We start from the raw sequence: 18750 nt of genomic DNA on the forward strand, positions 1-18750 counted from the left end.
TTTTTGAGACAGAGAGAGAGAGACAGAGCATGAACAGGGGAGGGTCAGAGAGAGGGAGACACAGAATCTGAAGCAGGCTCCAGGCTCTGAGCTGTCAGCACAGAGCCCGACGCGGGGCTAGAACTCACGGACCGCGAGATAATGACCTGAGCCGCTTAACCGACTGAGCCACCCAGGCGCCCCTCTTTAATTTTTTTAAATGAATCTCTATATTCTGTTTTTCACAGTGGCTATACCATTTTGCATTCCCACCAACAGTGGACAAAGGTTCCTTTTTCTCCACACTTTCACCAACACTGGTTGTTTCTCGTGTTTTTGATTGTTACCATTCTGACAGGTGTGTGGTGATATCTCAATATGGTTTTGATTTTCATTTCCCTGATAATGAGTGATGATGAGCATCTTTTCACGTGTCTGCTGGCCATCTGGATGTCTTCTTTGGAGAAATGTCTGTTCATCTCTTCAGCGAATTTTTTAAACTGTGTGTGAGAGTGTGTGTTGAGTTGTAGAAGTTCTTTATGTATTCTGAATAATAACCCCTTACCAGATGTGTCATTTGCAAATACCTTCTCCCATTCATAGCTGGTCTTTTGGCTTTCTTGATTGTTCGTTGGGAAGATTTTTATTTTGCTGTAGTCCCAATAATTTATTTTTGCTTTGGTTTCCCTTGTATGTAACTGTTTTTTCTTTCTGCTTTTAAGATTCTCTATCACTACTTTTTCTCCATTTTAATTACTATGTATCCTGGTGTGCGTCTCCTGGGGCCGATTTTGTTGGGGGCTCTCTGTGCATCCTGGATCTGGATTTCTGTTTCTTTCTCCAGATTTGGGAAGGTGTCAGCTATCATATCTACAAATTTTCTGTCACCTTTTTACTCTCTTCCCCTTCTGGGTTCCCTAGGATACAAATGTTATTACACTTCATGGTGTTACTGAGTTCCCTTAATCTACTTTCATTTTTCACTATTGTTTTGCTCTGCTTGATTGCTTTCCATTGCTCTGTCCTCCAGGTTGCTGACCCATACTCCTGCTTCCTCTAGTCTATTTACTCCTCATATATTTTAAACTTTAGTTATTGGGTTATTAATCTCTGATTTTTTAAATGTTTTCTTCCTCTTTATTAAGAGTCTCACTGAAGTACTCTCCTTTTTTCTCAAGTCCAGTGAGTATCTTCATGATCATTACTTTCAATGGCATGCTCTTTCAGGCATATCATCTCCATTCTGTTTAGCTTTTATGCTGTGATTTTATTCTATTCTTTCATTTGGGACTTACTCCTCCGTCTCTCCACTTTGTCTCTCTGTTTGTATGCATTAAGAAAGTCAGCTGTGGGGCACCTGGGTGGCTCAGTAGGTTGGACGTCAGGCTTCGGCTCAGGTCATGATCTCGTGATCACTGAGTTCAAGCTCTGCGTCGGGCTCTGTGCTGATGGCTTAGAGCCTGGAGCCTGTGTCTCCCTCTCTCTCTCTCTGCCCCTCCCCCCGACTCACACTGTCTCTTGGTCTCAAAAATAAACATTAAGAAAAAATTAAAAAAAAAAAAGTCAGCTGTGTCTCCTGCTCTTGAAAGTAGTGGCTTTATGAAGACAAGGTCCACATGGTGTCCGGCAGTGCAAGGTCCCCTGTTCATCAGAATGTGGTGCTTAAGGAGTGTCCTCTATGTGTTGTATGCCCTACTACTGCTGAGCTGTGTTTGCCTTCCATCCAGTTGCCTGAAATGGTGCTCTTTGCTTGTTGTGGGCAGAGTTTGGTACCTGTGTTGTTAGCGGTCCAGTATGGGGCCACCCTGGGGTTGAGGTGGGTCAGACCAAGTGTCTGGCAGAACAGTGGTAGCACTGAACCACAGGGGCCTCTCCCTGTGTTGTCCCCTGACAAGTTTTGTTAGTGGGTGGAGCCTGCAGTCGGACCAGATGTCTGTGCCTGGCCCACTGCTGAGGCCAGAGTTGAACTATGTGGTTATTTCCCCTATCCCCGTCACAGGAGTCACTTTGGAATGGGGCTGCCCCCCGCCTTCAGGGCTGCTTGCACAGTGGCAGACCTGTCCCACCTCTTTGGATGGACTCCTGCCAAGGGCACGCTGGAGGGGGCAGGTCCTCGGGAGAATGTGCGGGCAAAGTGCGTGGTGTCAGCAAGGTCTGTGCTCATCTGCTATGGGAGGGATCTCCAGCCAACCAGGAAAACTGCCCAGCGAGGATGATGGGGGTGGGTCTACAGAAGCGTGTGGCAACAGGACACACTATAAACAAGCTAGGTGGGGAGTGCTTGCACTGTGCTGGTTCCCACAGGTGCTCATGTATCTATCAGGGGAGGGTAAGGGCAATGGTCAGCTTTTCTGTTCTTGCGGATTCCCAAAAACTCCTATCCCTTCTGCACAAGACTTGAGGTTAGTAAATAAATCTCCTTCCTGTTTACCCTCAGTGTTTTTCAAACTGCTGCTTCTGTGCAAGGGGGCTGTTTGTTGTGCTGTCTCTTAGAGGGTGGGTACTCCATTTCCCATTGTGCCCTGGCTCTCCCAGAGCCGAACCTGAATTTTTAAAGTTCCAGGTATTAAGCCCACTGATAGTAAGAACTTGCTAAATTTACACCCCTGTGGTTTTCAAAGCCAAGTGTTATGGAAGATCCATCTTCCCGGTGCCTGTGGAGGTACCTGCTCCTTTCCCTTCTCCATGCCTACAGGTGTCCCGCCCTCCTACTGACAGCCTCATGGCTGAGTCTGGCTCCCCACTTTGTCTCCACCCTCTTTGACGTGGCCTCTTTTCTACATTTAGCTGTGGAGAGTCTGTTCTGCCAGTCTTCAGGTCTTTTTCTGGGTTATTTATACTGATGTGGGTATTATCTAAGGGTATCCATGAGACAAGGTGAACCCAGATCTTCCCCCTCTGCCTTCTTCTCTGGAAATTCCTCATATGCAATTTTAATAGGTGCATGTTATATGACTATAATATAGTCATATTTAACCTTCCATTGTTGAAAGTTATGTTGCTTTTATTTTTTCAGTATAAATAAATACTTGGATCAGTACTTTGTACCTATTTTTGATTAACTTTCTTGTTCTGGACAAACTGTAAGAAATTAACATTAATTGCTGTGTCAAAAGATTACCTCCTTAAAAACATTTGCCTTATCAGTGTTACTCAGTATCTGGGATAGATACTTTTCCTATGTGCTCCCACATTCTATTCTATATACTGTATTTTAATAGTTTATTGTCTTGTCTATAGTTTCAGTTAGAAATAAAAGCTTCATGATGGCGCCCCTGTGTGGCTCAGTTGGTTAAGCATCTGACTCAGGCGCAGGTCGGGATCTTGTGGTTCATGAGTTTGAGCCCCACATTGGGCTCTCTGCTGTCAGCATGGAGCCTGGAGCCTGCTTAGGATCCTCTGTCTCCCTCTCTCTCTGACCCTTCCCCGCTCATGCTCTGTCTCTCCCTCTCTCAAAAATAAACATTTAAAAAAATAAAGAATAAAATCTTCCTGAAAAAAGGGGACTACTTCATCTCAATCTACGCTGTATTGCCAGTCCTTGGCTTAGATAATTGCAGTACGTCATATGCTATACAATTATTTGCTGAAATAAGAAGACAGAGTGCCACTTTGTCTGACACCTTAGTTGGGAACACAGGTTTTGGAAGATCAACACTTCTCATGGATATGCACACGCAGAAATAACTGCAAAAGTGTCATGTTTATTGATTTTGGGGTTACATATAACTTTTAGCGAATGGGCAAGTTCACACATATGGTATCTAAGAATACTGCAGACTGACTGTATATGTATGTATGACTGTAATACACATACGTGCAGATGGTCAATTGCTGCTTACCTTTCTATTCTCTTTATTTTAATCATTGTAGTTTATAATACATTTTAGAAGTATTTAGTACAATTCTATATATTTTAGTAGTACCTCTAATGTTATGATGTCTCCATTCCCCGCCTCAAAATCAATGTATACAAACTGACATCTTTATAATATTAGATCGAGGAAAATATTCTCTCGACATTTATTCAAGAGTTCTTTCTGGTCATGGGTTAAGGTCTACAACTTTCCTTATAGAAGTACTATAAGTATCTTTGTAAAAATTTTACATTGTGATTAGTAGCTTTGCAACAAAATGATTTCAACACAGGTTGTCACAAAAATAAAATACTTATTTGTCTTTATGTGCTTTTCTATGAAGCTGAAACCAAACTGAATTTCCAAATATCAAGAACTTGAAAATTATTTCAGGGAAAACCTGTAACTGTATAACTGAGTAATTCTATTTCTAGAAATTCACTGCAGGAAATGAATTATCCTAACGACATGAGTAGGATGTCATGATAGGAATAATTGTAACGTTATTTATAACAGCAAAAAAACTCACAATCAAATTAACTTTTAAACAATAGGCAACTAATTTTTAACAGAATAAAATGAAGTATTTAGAAATAATTTTGTACTCAAAATAATATGGAAAAATATTTATAGCATACTGTTAAGGGAAAAAGTGTATTTATGATGCAAAATATATAATTCTTCTTTTACTTAACATATATGTGCAGAAATAATGAACTAGAAGAAACATACCAAACTATTAATAGTACTTACCTCTGGGTGGTCATATTTTTCTGTTCATCCTAATACCATTTTATGTTACGTCTTCAGTAAAAAGTTAACTCATTTTTGGACATAAAAATAAATATTTTTAATGCTCTAAAGATATTTAGTAAACTCTTTTCAAAGCAGATAATCATTTTGTAATATAGATTCACACCTGATTTACATGTACCATTTCTTGAAATCAGGCAAGATGTGATTTTAGATACATATTCCCTTTTAGTAAATTTAGACTTTTATACAGTTTAAAAGTTAATGAGCCATCTGAAGTTTAAAGTGTCTCTATGTATCTATAGCCTATTATTAAAATAAAAGTCTCTCACCTCAATATTTCCCTGTGATTTTTGAATTCCCTGGGCTTGGCCGAACAAATCTACATTTTCCAATGTCTTCACTAAATGTATCACTGTAACCGAAACCTGGCTTTCCATGGAGCTCTATTAAATAGGGGCCAATTTTTCTCCAACATCCTATTCATCTCAGCATTAAAAGACAGAAGTCATTTTCCTTAGTTTGTAATGATATTCAATTCTCACTCCTATCCTTTTAAGAATATCATCATCCAGACTTACCACTTTCTACTCTTGCTTTCCTGTATCAACTAGTCAGTGCTTATTTTTGAATACTTTAAGATTGATGAATTTCCAGTTTATAAACCTCTCTCTACATTCTTTTACTCTTTATGTACCCTCTTATCTTTGATTTCTTCTGTCTCCATTATCCATCAACAAGACTCTCAATATTTAAAAATCCTGTCCCACTTTAGTCACACCTGCTTGTTAAAAGTTCAGTCTTGCCTGAATCCGACACCAAATATCAAGTACTACATGAAAAAAATTATCATGTACTCTTAATTCATGGTTAACAATGTCAACAGAGTCCTCAACATTGTCTCAACATATCTTCCTGGAATGCCTCCCATCTCTCTGCCTGCCATTTCTTAGTCTCTTTTGAGAAATATATATGCCTTGTGTATTGGCATTCATCAGGATTCTGTCCCGTTATGTCCCACTCTACAAACTATGTGATATCACTTGTTCAGTGACTTTAATAGATAGCTAAATATTACTAAGGACACCCAAATCTGGAAGTCCAAACACTCTCCTAAAATCTACACACATACGTTCAAGTGCCTTCCAATCTTTTTCTATAGATCTCTATACCAAAGTCAGACAGCAACTTCCAAGTTACTTTACCCACGAGAGAACTCAATGTCTCCACTCAACTGTTTTTTCTGCATTGTTCTATCTTATCTCAGTGAACTGCATTATTACCAAATAACAAATTTTGTAAGCCAGCAATCTGGAGTCAAATTTCTCTCCTCAAACTCTGACATCCATTCAATAATCTCTTACTATATATTCTACTTTTTAAATTTCTCTTAACTGGCTAGTTCTCCACTACCTCACTTCCCTACCCTACACAGCATCACATATAATTCTTATGGAAATCACACCAGTAGTAAGTAAACCACTCTTTCAACCTCTAGTGTTGTCTCCTTTTGACCTGTTTTCTACAACCCTTCTAAAATCTAAGTGTGATCCCATTTTTGTGCATCAGCTCATTACTTTCATTAAAGAACAGCTACCTTGACAATGAAGTAGAAACTGTTTATTCATCCTTTGTAAAGATTGTGCATTATAATACGTCTTGTTCCCAGAAGAGTGCCTGGGATACACGAGGTGCTTAAATTTCTCCTTCCATCCAACATGAAATAATATAAACCGAATTTATCACACTGCCTGAAACAACTCATCCCCTTCACCAAAAAAAACTCACACAAAAAACATTTAAAAATGATTTTCAAGACACAGAACATCAGACAACAGTCACTCCTGAGAGATAAATTGTTTAGTCTTCCTGGCTACCTAAGGAGCATTTTTCAAATACTATGTAGGTTTTCAAAAAACTTGCGCAAGAGAAATTCTCAAAATTAGTATAGTTATAATAAAATAAAATCTCCCTGTAGATAGAAGACTCCGGATACCAAAACCTCTCATGTAAAAAGTCTGAAAAAGACTGCATTCTCCACAAATGTACCTAAGAAAAGCTTACCTGTATAGTCGCATTTCACTCAGCCTTATTGTTATCAAATCAATAATGGGTGGGGGGTTGCTCTGGCTCTCTGTTACTATATGGAATGTATTTGTCATTGTAATTAGCCCAAAATCAGCAACAAAAACATTTTCAGAAACTGGAGACTGTGGGATGACCACCACTGGGGCTTTGATGTTAACATCCAATGACATTCTAGAACTCCTCTGTGCCAGTTCTTTTACACCAGTAGCCGCCATTCCTGCTGCCTGAACAGTAGCCTCAGCCAAAGCTTGTTTAGCCGCTTGAAAATTATCTATAAAAGCCTAAAAGGTAACAGAATTTTATTATTAAGGTTACCATTAATGAATGTTAATGTTAAATGCACACTGATATTGATGATCTTACTTCCATGAGAAAAATTTTTTCTCGGTACAACCAAGCATTCTTTTATCCAAGTCTGGTTATCTGTACTAAATCTCAATATTCTCCACTGAAAACTGAGAAACAGTAAGATACAGATACAGAAACACAATAAAACAACAAAAATTTTGTCCCGGGGAAAAAAGTTAACATGTAGATATTGCAAGGTTTCAGTAATATACCTATTACCCTTATTAACATACTTTCCCTAATGGCTAAGCAATCACACTGTATTCTCCTATACAACCTCAAAGGACAGACAGCTTATTTAAGTTTGTAAACTACAAAGTAACTTGAAAAGTAATAAAATGTCAAGAACTCTGTAGTTTTTGAATTCTGACCTCTAGAAAAAATATTTCAGTGACATAAAATGTATCTAGAATTATACCTAATTTCCAAACAATTTGTTTTCAGTAGTTGTTTCCAAACAATTTATTTTCAGTAATTTTTTTTAAACAGAAGGGTTTTTTTTAGCTTATTTATTTTGAGAGAGGCAGAGCCAGGGTGCACAGGGGAGGGGCAGAGAGCAAGGGAGACAGAGAATACCAAGCAGGGTCTTCACTGCCAGTGCAGACATTGAAGCAGGGCTCGAACTAAGGAAACCAAGATCATAACCTGATGCTGAAACCAAGAGTGGGACACTCAACCAAGGCACCCAGGCACCCATATTTTCAGTAATTTAAGACTAAAAGGCCATCACAACAGGGCTCAGGGACATAATGAGGCTGAGTTATAAAGATAAATTAGAGGGGCTCCTGGGTGGCCCAGTCAGTTAAGCACCCAACTCTTGATTTCGGCTTAGGTCATGACCTCATGGTTCTTGAGAGACCAAGCCCCGTGCTGGGTTCTGTGCTGACCGTGCGGAGCCTGCTCAGGATTCTCTCTTTCTCTCTGTCCCTCCCTTGCTTGTGTCCTTTCTAACTAAATAAACTAACAAACTTAAAAAATAAATCAGAAAAAAAAAATTAGAACAGGAATGCTTGTTCATATTTACTATTTGAGTATGAAAACACACTACAAGCTACAGGAAAAATTGCACTGTAATCTCAAAAAGATCACAGGGGGGCCTGGGTGGCTTAATCACTTGAGTGTCTGACTTTGGCTCAGGTCATGATCTCATGGTTCGTGCGTTTGAGCCCCATGTCAGGCTATGTGCTGACAGTACAAGAGGCTGCTTGGGATTCTGTGTCTCCCTCTTTATCTCTGCCCCTCCCCAACTTGAATTCTCTCTCTCTCTCTCTCAAAAATAGATATTTAATCAAAAAAAGGTGCGCTTGGGTGGCTCAGTGCATCCCACTCTTGATTTCGGCTCAGATCATGATCTCACGATTTGTGTGTTCGAGCTCATAGGGCTCTGGGTTGACCGACTAGGATTCTCTGTCTCCTCTCTCTCTGCCTCTCCCCCACTCATGCTCACTCTTATTCTCAAAAATAAATAAACTTTAAAAAAATTTTAAAAAGATCACAAAAATAGCAACATTTATTTAGAATCAGGTAATTACCTAGTTTATACACCAAGATTTAAAGACAACATTTTTTAAAAAGTGAATACTGAAGTCCTAAAGACAGGTATGATACAGGAAAAAAATAACTAGGAAAAACAGAAAAAGAAATCAAACATCATACGGTGGTATCATATAGAGATTCATTCTAAAGCCTTTACACCCCAGATAGAACAGGCAATAGAAAACATAATTTCCATAATGATTACTTACATGAGACCAAAACAAACTTCAATCATAGAGTTTTTTTTTAATTAATTTATTTATTTTGAAAGAGACAGAGAGGCAGAGAGAGAATGGGAGAAAAAGAATCCCAAGCAGGTTCCACCCTGTCAGCACAGAGCCCAACAAGGGGCTCAAACCCACCAACTGTGAGATCCTGACCTGAGCCAAAAGCAATAGTTGGATGCTTAACTAAGCCACTTAGGCATCCTTATATTTAGTATTTTTATTTAGAGTTGGAAGTCAGGTAAAACAAAGACTTAAACCAATTATGTACGAAGAATTCAATGAACACATATAACAAATCCATGTATGGTTTACGTACGTACATTTAATACATTAATATGTATGCTTGAATTAACTGCACTATTCTCATATGAAAATGATATTATATAAATAAAACACTATGTATTTCAGCATTGATAAAAGATACCCAGAAAATTCTGAAAAATCAGGGGAAAAAAATCAAGTGAGGAATTACTGCTCTTCACCTAACACACAGCAAATAACTTCCAAATAGTAAGAAAAAATTAAAAAATCGATTAGTATACTTACCAATATAGAACATAGAAATTTTGTGACAAAAACTACTTCAATGCAACCAACAGTTAAAGTAACTTGAACATCAACCACGTTCATATCTGTGTATGCAGAACCAGCAGTTGCATCCACAAAAGAGACCATTTTGAAGCTGAAAACTTCTTTTCCAGTGATGTAAACGGCCTTAATGAGAGAAAATCCAACTATCAAAATCCACTTTTGAAATGTGTTTTCAGTACAAAAGTAAAGCACAAAATAATAAAATATACACACATATTTTGAAAATCTTTCAAGTATTCAAGCCAAGTACAAATAAAATAGTAATTCTAACACCTCTATTGGAACCTACACTGCAAGATTTTTCAATGTGGTGGTGGCAGCTCCCTTTGTGGGCCATGAAACCAACATAGTAGGTCTTCCCAACATTTTTTTTAGTGGGGAAAACAGAAGAAAAATGATCAGATCATACGAACATTCTCATTTAGTGTGTATATTTGGGTACTGAGAGTTGCCCAATGAACATACTCTTTGGTCACTGTAAAACGTATGAAAGACGCTGTACCTCTACAACTTAATGAAAACTACTTCTATTTTAAATATGTCAACAGGTTTTCCAGATCCTTCAAAAAGTCTCCTATATTTCTCTTCCTAATTTGCTTGTGACGGGTCATCTCAACTGCTGAACAAGACTTACGTACAGCAGTTTATTTACTTAAAATTTTTTTTTAATGTTTATTTATTTTTGATAGAGAGACAGAGCACAAGTGAGAGAGGGGCAGGGAGAGAGGGACACAGAATCCGAAGCAGGCTCCAGGCTCTGAGCCGTCAGCAAAGAGCCTGATGCGGGGCTCGAACTTGTCAACTGCGAGATCATGACCTGAGCCAAAGTCCGATGCTTAACCAACTAAGCTACCCAGGCGCCCCTACATACAGCAGTATGCTCTGCAATACTAGCGAAATCTCAAGCTCTGCAATACTAGAGAAAAATGGTGGAGAAAACAGCGCATGTGAATTGTCAAAAAAATTTTGTAAGCTGGACGTATCACCAACTAAACTTAGTTTATAGCTTTCCTGACCCTTCTAAATGCTGGAAGGTAGAAAGCTGAAGAGCCATCAACAAGCTAATGAATTCCAACATGGTACAAAGAAAACTTCAGGAACCAAAGATATTAAGGACCTCTGAAGGCTGAGGCGCAAGATGAGGCTGAACAAAGTCTACAGGAATTCTGCTTCTGCCCTGAATGTACAATGCTGGGCAGAGGTCCACTCCAAACCTTGGCAACAACAATAGCAGCAGCAGCAGCAGCAAAAACAACAACAAAGATCTAGATGACCTATAAAAATCACAACAGTGCTTAAAACCACTAGAAATCTGAGGCTACAAGCCAAGGAAGCAGCCCAAAATGTAAGGATAAAACAGTCCAGAAACAAAATCCCCCATCCTCAGCACAAGATAGAGCTGAAAGAATCTGAAGCAGTGGGTATAATGAAGGCAATCATATTAAACAAGAACACTCAAAGCCAACTCAACTCTCCGTTAAACTGACTCAACCTCCATGCTAACTGCCTGGCAGAAAAAAAGACCCGTTATCAGACATAAATACTATTCATTTCAGTATCTACTGTTCCATACATGATCTCTTACACTCAATCAATAAGTAAGATACACTGCAAAAAGCAAGGAAAAATAAAACCCATCAGGTGACATAGAAATCAAGAGAACCAGGTTTGCTCATAACACAAATATTGGAAATTTCACCCAGTGAATTTTAAGTTCCTATGATTAATACGGTAAATGCTTCTAGTAGAAAAAGTGGAAAATATGCAAGAACAGATGAATATCACCAAAGAAACAGATGAAGAAATGAGAATCTAAGAAAATATTAAAGATTAAAAAAAAAAACAGTAACAGAGATGAAGAATACCTTCAATGGGTTAATAAATAGATTCAAAAGAGCTAAGAATAAAAATCAGTGAACAGTTAAGCTATAAAAATAGCTTAACAGGGGCACCTGGGCAGCTCAGTCAGTTAAAGTATCCCACTCTTAATTTGGGCTCAGGTCATGATCTCACAGTTCATGAAATCAAGACCTGTGTAAGGCTCTGCACAAAGCCTGCTTGGGTTTCTCTCTCTCCTCCTCTCTGTCCCTTCCCCACACTGTCAAAATAAATAAAGAAACATTAAAAAAAAATAGCTTAACAGAAATCATCCAAACTAAAACAGGGGAAAAGAAGGGGAAAAAGTTGAACAGATGATTCAAAGGTTGTGAGACAATATCTAACAAGAATCTAGAAAGAATTTTTGGAATCCAAGAGGAGGAAGTACAAGGAGCAGATGAATAAGGGAGAGGAGGGGGAGGACAGAGAGAGACAGAGAGACAAAGGAACTATTTGAAAAGGTAATGAAAAATAACACACTTACATATTCCTAGAAGCACCATACACAAATCCTGAAAGAAGTCAGATAAAAATGAGAAACATGTATAAAGGAGCAAAGATACATTGATGACTTCTCATCAACACCATGTCTAAGAAAGAATGCTGGAGCTACATCTTTAAGAGTTTGAAATGGGGTGGGGGGGGTGGGGCGGGAACCCTGTCATCACAGAATTCTATACCCAGCAAAAACTTCAAATGGGAAATGAAAATGAAATGAAAGTGGGTTCTTTTCCAGTTCTCATTCCTCCTTGTGCCCTAAAGCTGAGAGAATTCATTACCAGCAAACTTGCACTATAAGAAATGAGTAGAAACAAAATAACAAGAAACTTGAAGCTACATGAAGAAATTAATTCCAGAAATGGCTAGAAGATAAAAAGAGCTTAAAAAAAAAACTGCTCTAAAGAAAATTGACTAAACCAAAATCAGTACGTATGTATTATAGATTTTCAGCATACACAATATCAAAACATATTATGGTAATACCATGAAAGACAATAAATAATTAGGGGTTGATAGTAGTATTGTAAGGTATACTACACATGAAGCAAAAACATTATTGGAAAGTAGACTATGATTGAAATTATGAATCGTAAGCCCAAGGGAAACTGTAAAATTAATGACAATCCAAAATCAGGTTAAATGTGGGGAGACAATACAATAAACAGAATAAAACAACTAGAAAACAGAAAACAATTAGAGAGAGAGCAAATTTTAAAGTTTATTATTTGAGAGAGCAGAGGGGAGAGGGGAAGAGAGGGAGAGAAGTCCAAACAGGATCAACGCTGTTAGCTCAATCCCATGACTGTGAGATGATGACCTGAGCTGAAATCAAAAGTCAGACGTTCAACTGACTGAGCTACCTAGGCACCCCAAGCGATAACAAATTTTAAACCAACTATATCATAATTGGATTTTTTTAATGGCCTAAACACAATTTAGAAGTCAGAGATTGTCAGACTGGATAAAAAAGCAAGATTGAAATATATGATGCCTCTAAAACACTCACTTTAAGTATAAAGACATAGACTAAAAGCTAAGACATAGAAAAAGATCTACCATGCAAACACTAATCATAGAAATCTGGAGTGGCTATATTACTACCAAAGCAAACTTCAAATTAAGGGTAATTACCGGGTTAAAGAGAGATATTACATAACACAAAGGTTCAATTCACCAAGGAAGTATAAAAGCTCTATGTAGAAGATCTCTGAAACAATGAAGCAAAAACTGAGGTAACCGAAAGGAGAAACAGACCAAGCCACAGTTGAAACTTCAACAACAGAAAATCAGTAGCCTGTAGAATTCTATCAACCAACCTAGTGCTCTGACATTTGTGGAACATTCAACCCAGCAACACCCAAACATACACATTAATCTCAAGTATACTTGGAACATTCACCAAAGTTGATGTTTTATGGTCCATAAAACAAACACCAACATGCTTAAAAGAACTAAAAAAGTTTTGGCTTAAGAGGGATATTTAAATTGGAAATCAGTAACAATAAGAGATCTGAAAGGAATCTCAAATATTTGGAGGTAAGAGGTGGGGAGTTAGGATGGAGAAGTAGGGGGACGGGGATTTCCCTCATCCCTTAAACACAGCTGTATGGAGGTCAGATCACTTGCAACACCCAGGAAATCTGGGCAGAAAGATTTCCACAGGTGGAGGGAGACAGCCTGGTGGATTCCGGGTGCGTGTATGTGAATTGGGACAGAGGAAACAGAGGAGGCATACAGGGGAGGGAACCCCTTCTGTGGAGAGATAAAAGGGAAAGCCAGAGAGGCTGTGGAATTGTGGTACTGACAAGGTAAAAAATCTCTCTGTGCAACTGTGGTATCGACAAGGTAAAAAAAAATCTCTCCGGACCACGGACTGAGGAACAAGAATTACAGAGAGTGCCAGTTTCTATTTTGCAACATCTTTAGGAGCTGAAGATCAGAGTTTTCAAAAGTGCTTGACTTTCTGCAGACTGAAGCTGCGACGTGCACGTGCCGAGGGTGGGGGGGTGGGGGGGGGAGGCGAAGGGAGCCAGGCCTGGGGCCGGGTAGCGATCTCAGGGGTGCACCGGGAGAGACAGTCCCCTTCCTCCAATACTGTGGGAAAAGAGTTTACTGCCTCCCCAAGGACAAAAGACCCTGTAGGCGCCAGCCAGAGGCCTTCTATCAGCAGGGTGGAGTGGGGCTACACCAGAACAGGGTCCGTAGGGTGCAGGGCCCTCTAAGACATTGGGTTTTGAATCCCAGCTGAGCGCCTCTGGCACTGGAGACTGTGGAGCAGGGCAAGCCCACCTCTGGCGCCACTACGTGAGGGCTGCCTGAGCGGTGTGGCTTGAGACCCCTGTCTGGGGAGGAGAGATTGGGGTGTCGCCATTTTTCCCCCATCACCAACAAGATAGGGCTTCAGGGAGCAGCACAGGGGCCCCCAGTGGAGGTGGGACCCCCCCTACACCAAACCCTCCCCCTCCGTGCCTGGCAACTGCGTATCTACCTAAGCAGAACGGACACTGACCAAACCAGAGGGCCTGTCTTCCAGACCAGCACAGCCATGGGTCTCAGGCACCAACAGACAACTGTTTTGTGGTTTTGTCTGTTTGTTTTTCTTTTCCTTTTTTCTTTTCTTTTCTCTTCTCTTTTCCTTTTGGAATCAGGTTCATAGTTTGAGTTGGTTTTTGGTCAATTCTTATTTTTTATATATATAAGTTTTTGTTTGTTTAATCAGGCATTTTTACTCTTTTCTCTTTATACCTTTTCTAGATCTCCTTCTTTATTTTCCTTTCTCTCTCCTTGAATTAAGCCTTATAGTTTTTTTGATTCTCCGCTTAAGTCTTTTTTTTTCCACCCCTTTCATTTTTCTCTTTATATGGGATCAGACTCCCCCTTCCTTTCCTTTTTTCCAGGGTTACTCCAGCAAACAATTCAAAGCACACCTGGTGGAAGGTCCCAACACTCCACAGATACAAGCAAGGCGGAGCTCTGCAGTGGACTGACCAGTGGGATAGAGCAGCCAAAACGCAATCACAGAGTGTACGCTCCACACTCCAAAAGCACTTCTGAAGGGCCAGGTCCTGGACAGCGTACAACACCTTTTTAATATAGTACTACTTGCAGGTGCAGGACACATAACAAGCTATTAAAACACATAAAAGACAGAAACCTAGCCAAAATGATGACACGGAAGAACTTTCCTCAAAAGGAGATCCAGGAAGAAACGTCAGCCAGAGAAATGCTCCAAACAGATATAAACAATATATCCGAACAAGAATTTAGAATAACAGTCGTTAAGACTAATAGCTGGGCTTGAAAAAAGCACAGAAGACAGCAGAGGCTCTACTGCTGCAGAGATCCAAGACCTAAGAAGTAGTCATGATGAATGAAGAAATGCTATAAATGAGATGCAAAATAAACTAGGTACAGTGACAGCAATTATGGAAGGAGAGAACAGAATAGGTGAAACAGAAAATACAATTATGGAAAATGATGAAGCTCAACAAAAAGAAGGGAAGGAAATCAAAACGTCTGGAGGTTAAACAACATATTTCTAAATAAACCATGGGTAAAGGAGAAAGTTGCAGGACAAAATAGAAAATATTTTGAATTGAATAAAAATAAACATATCAAAATTTCTAAGATACAACTAAAGCAGTGCTTAAAGGAAAATTTATAGCAGTAACTGCCTGCATTAGAAAAATGTCAAATCAGTAACCTAAGTTTCTACCTTAAGAAACTAGGAAAAGAAGAAATTAAATCCAAAGCGAGAAGGAAGAACATTAAAGAAAAAAAGAGAGAGAAGACATAAAAAAATTTAAATAAACAACACTCAATTGAACCAAAAGCTGATTCTTTGAAAAGAATGGATAAATCTCTAGTTAGACTGTTGAAGAGAAAATCAGAAAAGACAAAAATTAAAATCTCATATGCTAAGACAGAATCAGACTAAAAAGGTTATATACTGTAGTATTCCGTTTATTCAACATTCTGGAAATGGCAAAACAGTGACTCCTAGGTGCTAGGGTCGGGAGAAGGGATAACTACAAAGGGCAGGAGTAACCTTTGGGAGGTGATAGATATAATCTATTATCCTTAAGATGTTGGAAGTTACATAGCTGTAGGTGTTCAACAAAAATCAAGGAACTATATGCACTAAAAAGGCTAAATTTTACTGAATATAAAGTAAACCTGACTTCAAAAAGAAAAAAAAAATAGGGGGGGGGGGATGGAAACCAGTGAAGAATTCTATAAAAGGATTACTGAGGCCCTTTACGACCTCCCAAATGTGCCCAGCAGCTTGCTGCCACAAACCTTTTATAGTTGCTACTTCCTCTACATGGAATGCTCTTTCCACATTGACAACTGATTCAGATTTCACTCTGATGTTCAGAACAGGATTTCCTGATAATCCTAAAATGTTATTAGAATCTATCATATTATCCTACTTTATTGGTTTTCAAAGTACTTATTCTCCCTAACATAATTTTCTATTATTTACTGTTTATTATTTACCCCAGGAAACAGACTTTGCATCTTTCGCTGACCATAATATTCCAAATATTATTAATAAAAATACAGAATATCTTCCACAAGGCACCTGAGTGACCTTGTGACTATTCCCCTAAAGCCCAAGAAAATAATTTTGTTTAAGACAGAGTTTAGAGTAGAGAGGATACGGCATAAGACACACCAGGTGCAGAAAAGGGGTAAATAAAACTAAAAAATGGGTATTTTAAGCAAAAATCTGTAAACTGAAGAGGTCCCCAACATTCTTCAACCATTCTGGCTCCCAGAATTTAGACTGTTAGGCTTGTACTTACAGTACTTTTCTCAAAGGAAACTGACGTAAGAGGAAAAAAAGCCTTCACTCTCAATTTTTGAGGCGATAAAATTACTCTATCAGTGCCTCATCCACTCTTAGGTCTATCTGTCTAAATCCAACAATTAGAAATACTTATGTACCTACCATTCATAATAAGCAATAATAATTATTAAGGGGATAATTCTTGTAAACATTCACTTTTGAAACATTCTTCTATAAAGAAGACATAAGAAATTTACAATGAGATCTTATTTCATAAGAAAGTCAGATCAGCTAGAATCCCTTTCAGATTCTACGTTAGTTATGATACACAAAATTAACGGTCATCTATACAATGGTTCTCGGGTAAACAGAGGATGATGCTCCAGGACAGATTCAAAGAGTCTGAGAACTCCAGGTATCCTTTACCCAACTGCCCAAAAAGCTAAGAAGCTAAATACATTATTATACCCCAAACCCACTCAGGGCACAATAATTAGGAAGTTCTGATCTGAGGCAAATAGTTGTCCCTCTGCTTCCTAAACATGTGGAGTTACTGAACCAAGGCAGTTTATTTAAAAATCATGTACAGTATGGGTCGCCTGGGTGGCTCAGATGGTTAAGCGCTGGATTTGAGGTCAGGTCATGATCTCATGGTTCATGGGTTCGAGCCCCGCATTGGGCTGTTAACAGCTCAGAACCTGGAGCCTGTTTCAGATTCTGTGTCTCCCTCTCTTTCTGCCCCTCTCACTCCCCTCTCTTTCTGCACCTCCCCCACTCACACACACTCACTCTCTCTCTTTCTTAAAAATAAACATTAAAACATTTTTTTTTAAAAATTAGAAGTAAAATAAAAATCCTGTACACTAGAATCAAAGTGAAAGAATAGCAAGGGGAAATGGGGTGGGGCAAGGAGAAAGAAACTTTTCAGTTTGTAGCTTACGTTGAATTTTTAACCTCACAGATGCATTAGTTATAAAATTAAAAAGAAAAAAAGTAAATAACTTGGATTATGTTATCAGTTTCATTACTAATTATTTGTATGACTTTCAGTAGATGCCTTTATTTATGTGAGCTGTACTTTCTACACAGGGCAAATAAAACCAATAATCTTAAATGTGTTAGTACTTTGCTTTTTGTTTTTTGTTTTTTTTTTTTTTTTTAATAAAAGCAAAAGTAATACATTAAACCATGGCTTCTAGAAGATTTCTTGTTCCTTATTACTATGGACCACGCACCTTTAATGCTCTGGCACTCTTGTTATTTCACGCTAGCAAGCCACAATAAGGAAATATAAAGAGTAAGGATTTTCATTTAACATAAAAATCAGGTCATCACTGTATCTCATTGGTATTATTGCCACATTTTCCATTCACACTCCAGACTCCGACTTCCTGACTCAAGAATTAACTCAGCCTTTTCTGACCCTACTACTTGATGTTCTCTTCACTCCCTTAAATACACCCTCCTACCTATATGTTCCACTGTTCAACAATTACCTGTCCAACTCGACAATGGTATCTGGTCCAAGAACTTCACCACCTCACACCCAGTACTAACACCTATCCTTTCAACCACTAGCCATCGGGTTCAAAGGACTCTGTTAACATTGTGAACAGGTATACTATAGTAAGCACCCATGAAAATAAACTTAAATAATTTCATCTGCTCAGTCTGACTTCATATCCACTGCTGTTGAAATCTGAAATGCATCACAAGATTCACAGTATTTGAAGAGAAGAGCAAAAAGAAAAAAAAAATTGAAAAGGCATTTACTAATTGCCCTCCCCCAGTCTCCAAATATGTTTCAGAGTATGATATAAACTTCTTTATGAGATACTTAATCCTCATTTTACAAATAAAAAGCATCTGAGATTAGGTCACACAACCACTAGGGAACAGAGCTAAAATACAAACCCAATTAGGCCTAACTCCAAAACCTGTCAACTTAATAAGCCACACTGCTAAAATGCAGACAACTAATTTATACCTATGACCAACCTTAAAGGACACTCGTATTTAATGATGTACTATTATTTAAGAGAAACAAGTCCATACCTTTTTGTATAAAGCTGTTTTATCAGAATCCAAGACAATTATATTCCTTAGCTTTGCATTTATTTCAGTGGCTGAAGTCCTCATTATTATCTCAGAATCAAGCCCTAAGGAAATAAAAGGAGGAATGAAATGGCTGTTCATTTCA

General features: G+C 38.6%; 1 protein-coding gene across 6 annotated transcripts in view; it reads right to left on the minus strand.

Annotated features, from left to right (window-relative positions):
* The window catches only part of VPS13A (vacuolar protein sorting 13 homolog A), a 266768-nt gene that overhangs the window by 126684 nt on the left and 121334 nt on the right, over positions 1-18750 (minus strand). For all 6 annotated transcript variants that reach the window (XR_007146267.1, XM_047829766.1, XM_047829772.1 and 3 more), the window contains 3 exons: positions 18606-18709; positions 9335-9502; positions 6654-6958 (listed from right to left, as the gene is read on the minus strand). Coding sequence is in view for 5 of the 6 variants with exons in the window: in XM_047829766.1 (XP_047685722.1) it covers positions 6654-6958; positions 9335-9502; positions 18606-18709 (577 nt within the window). In the remaining variant the exon portion in view is untranslated. The remainder of the gene's footprint in view (positions 1-6653; positions 6959-9334; positions 9503-18605; positions 18710-18750) is intronic.

This window comes from Prionailurus viverrinus, chromosome D4 (genome assembly GCF_022837055.1).
Source record: "Prionailurus viverrinus isolate Anna chromosome D4, UM_Priviv_1.0, whole genome shotgun sequence".
In the NCBI taxonomy this organism is placed as follows: domain Eukaryota; kingdom Metazoa; phylum Chordata; class Mammalia; order Carnivora; family Felidae; genus Prionailurus; species Prionailurus viverrinus.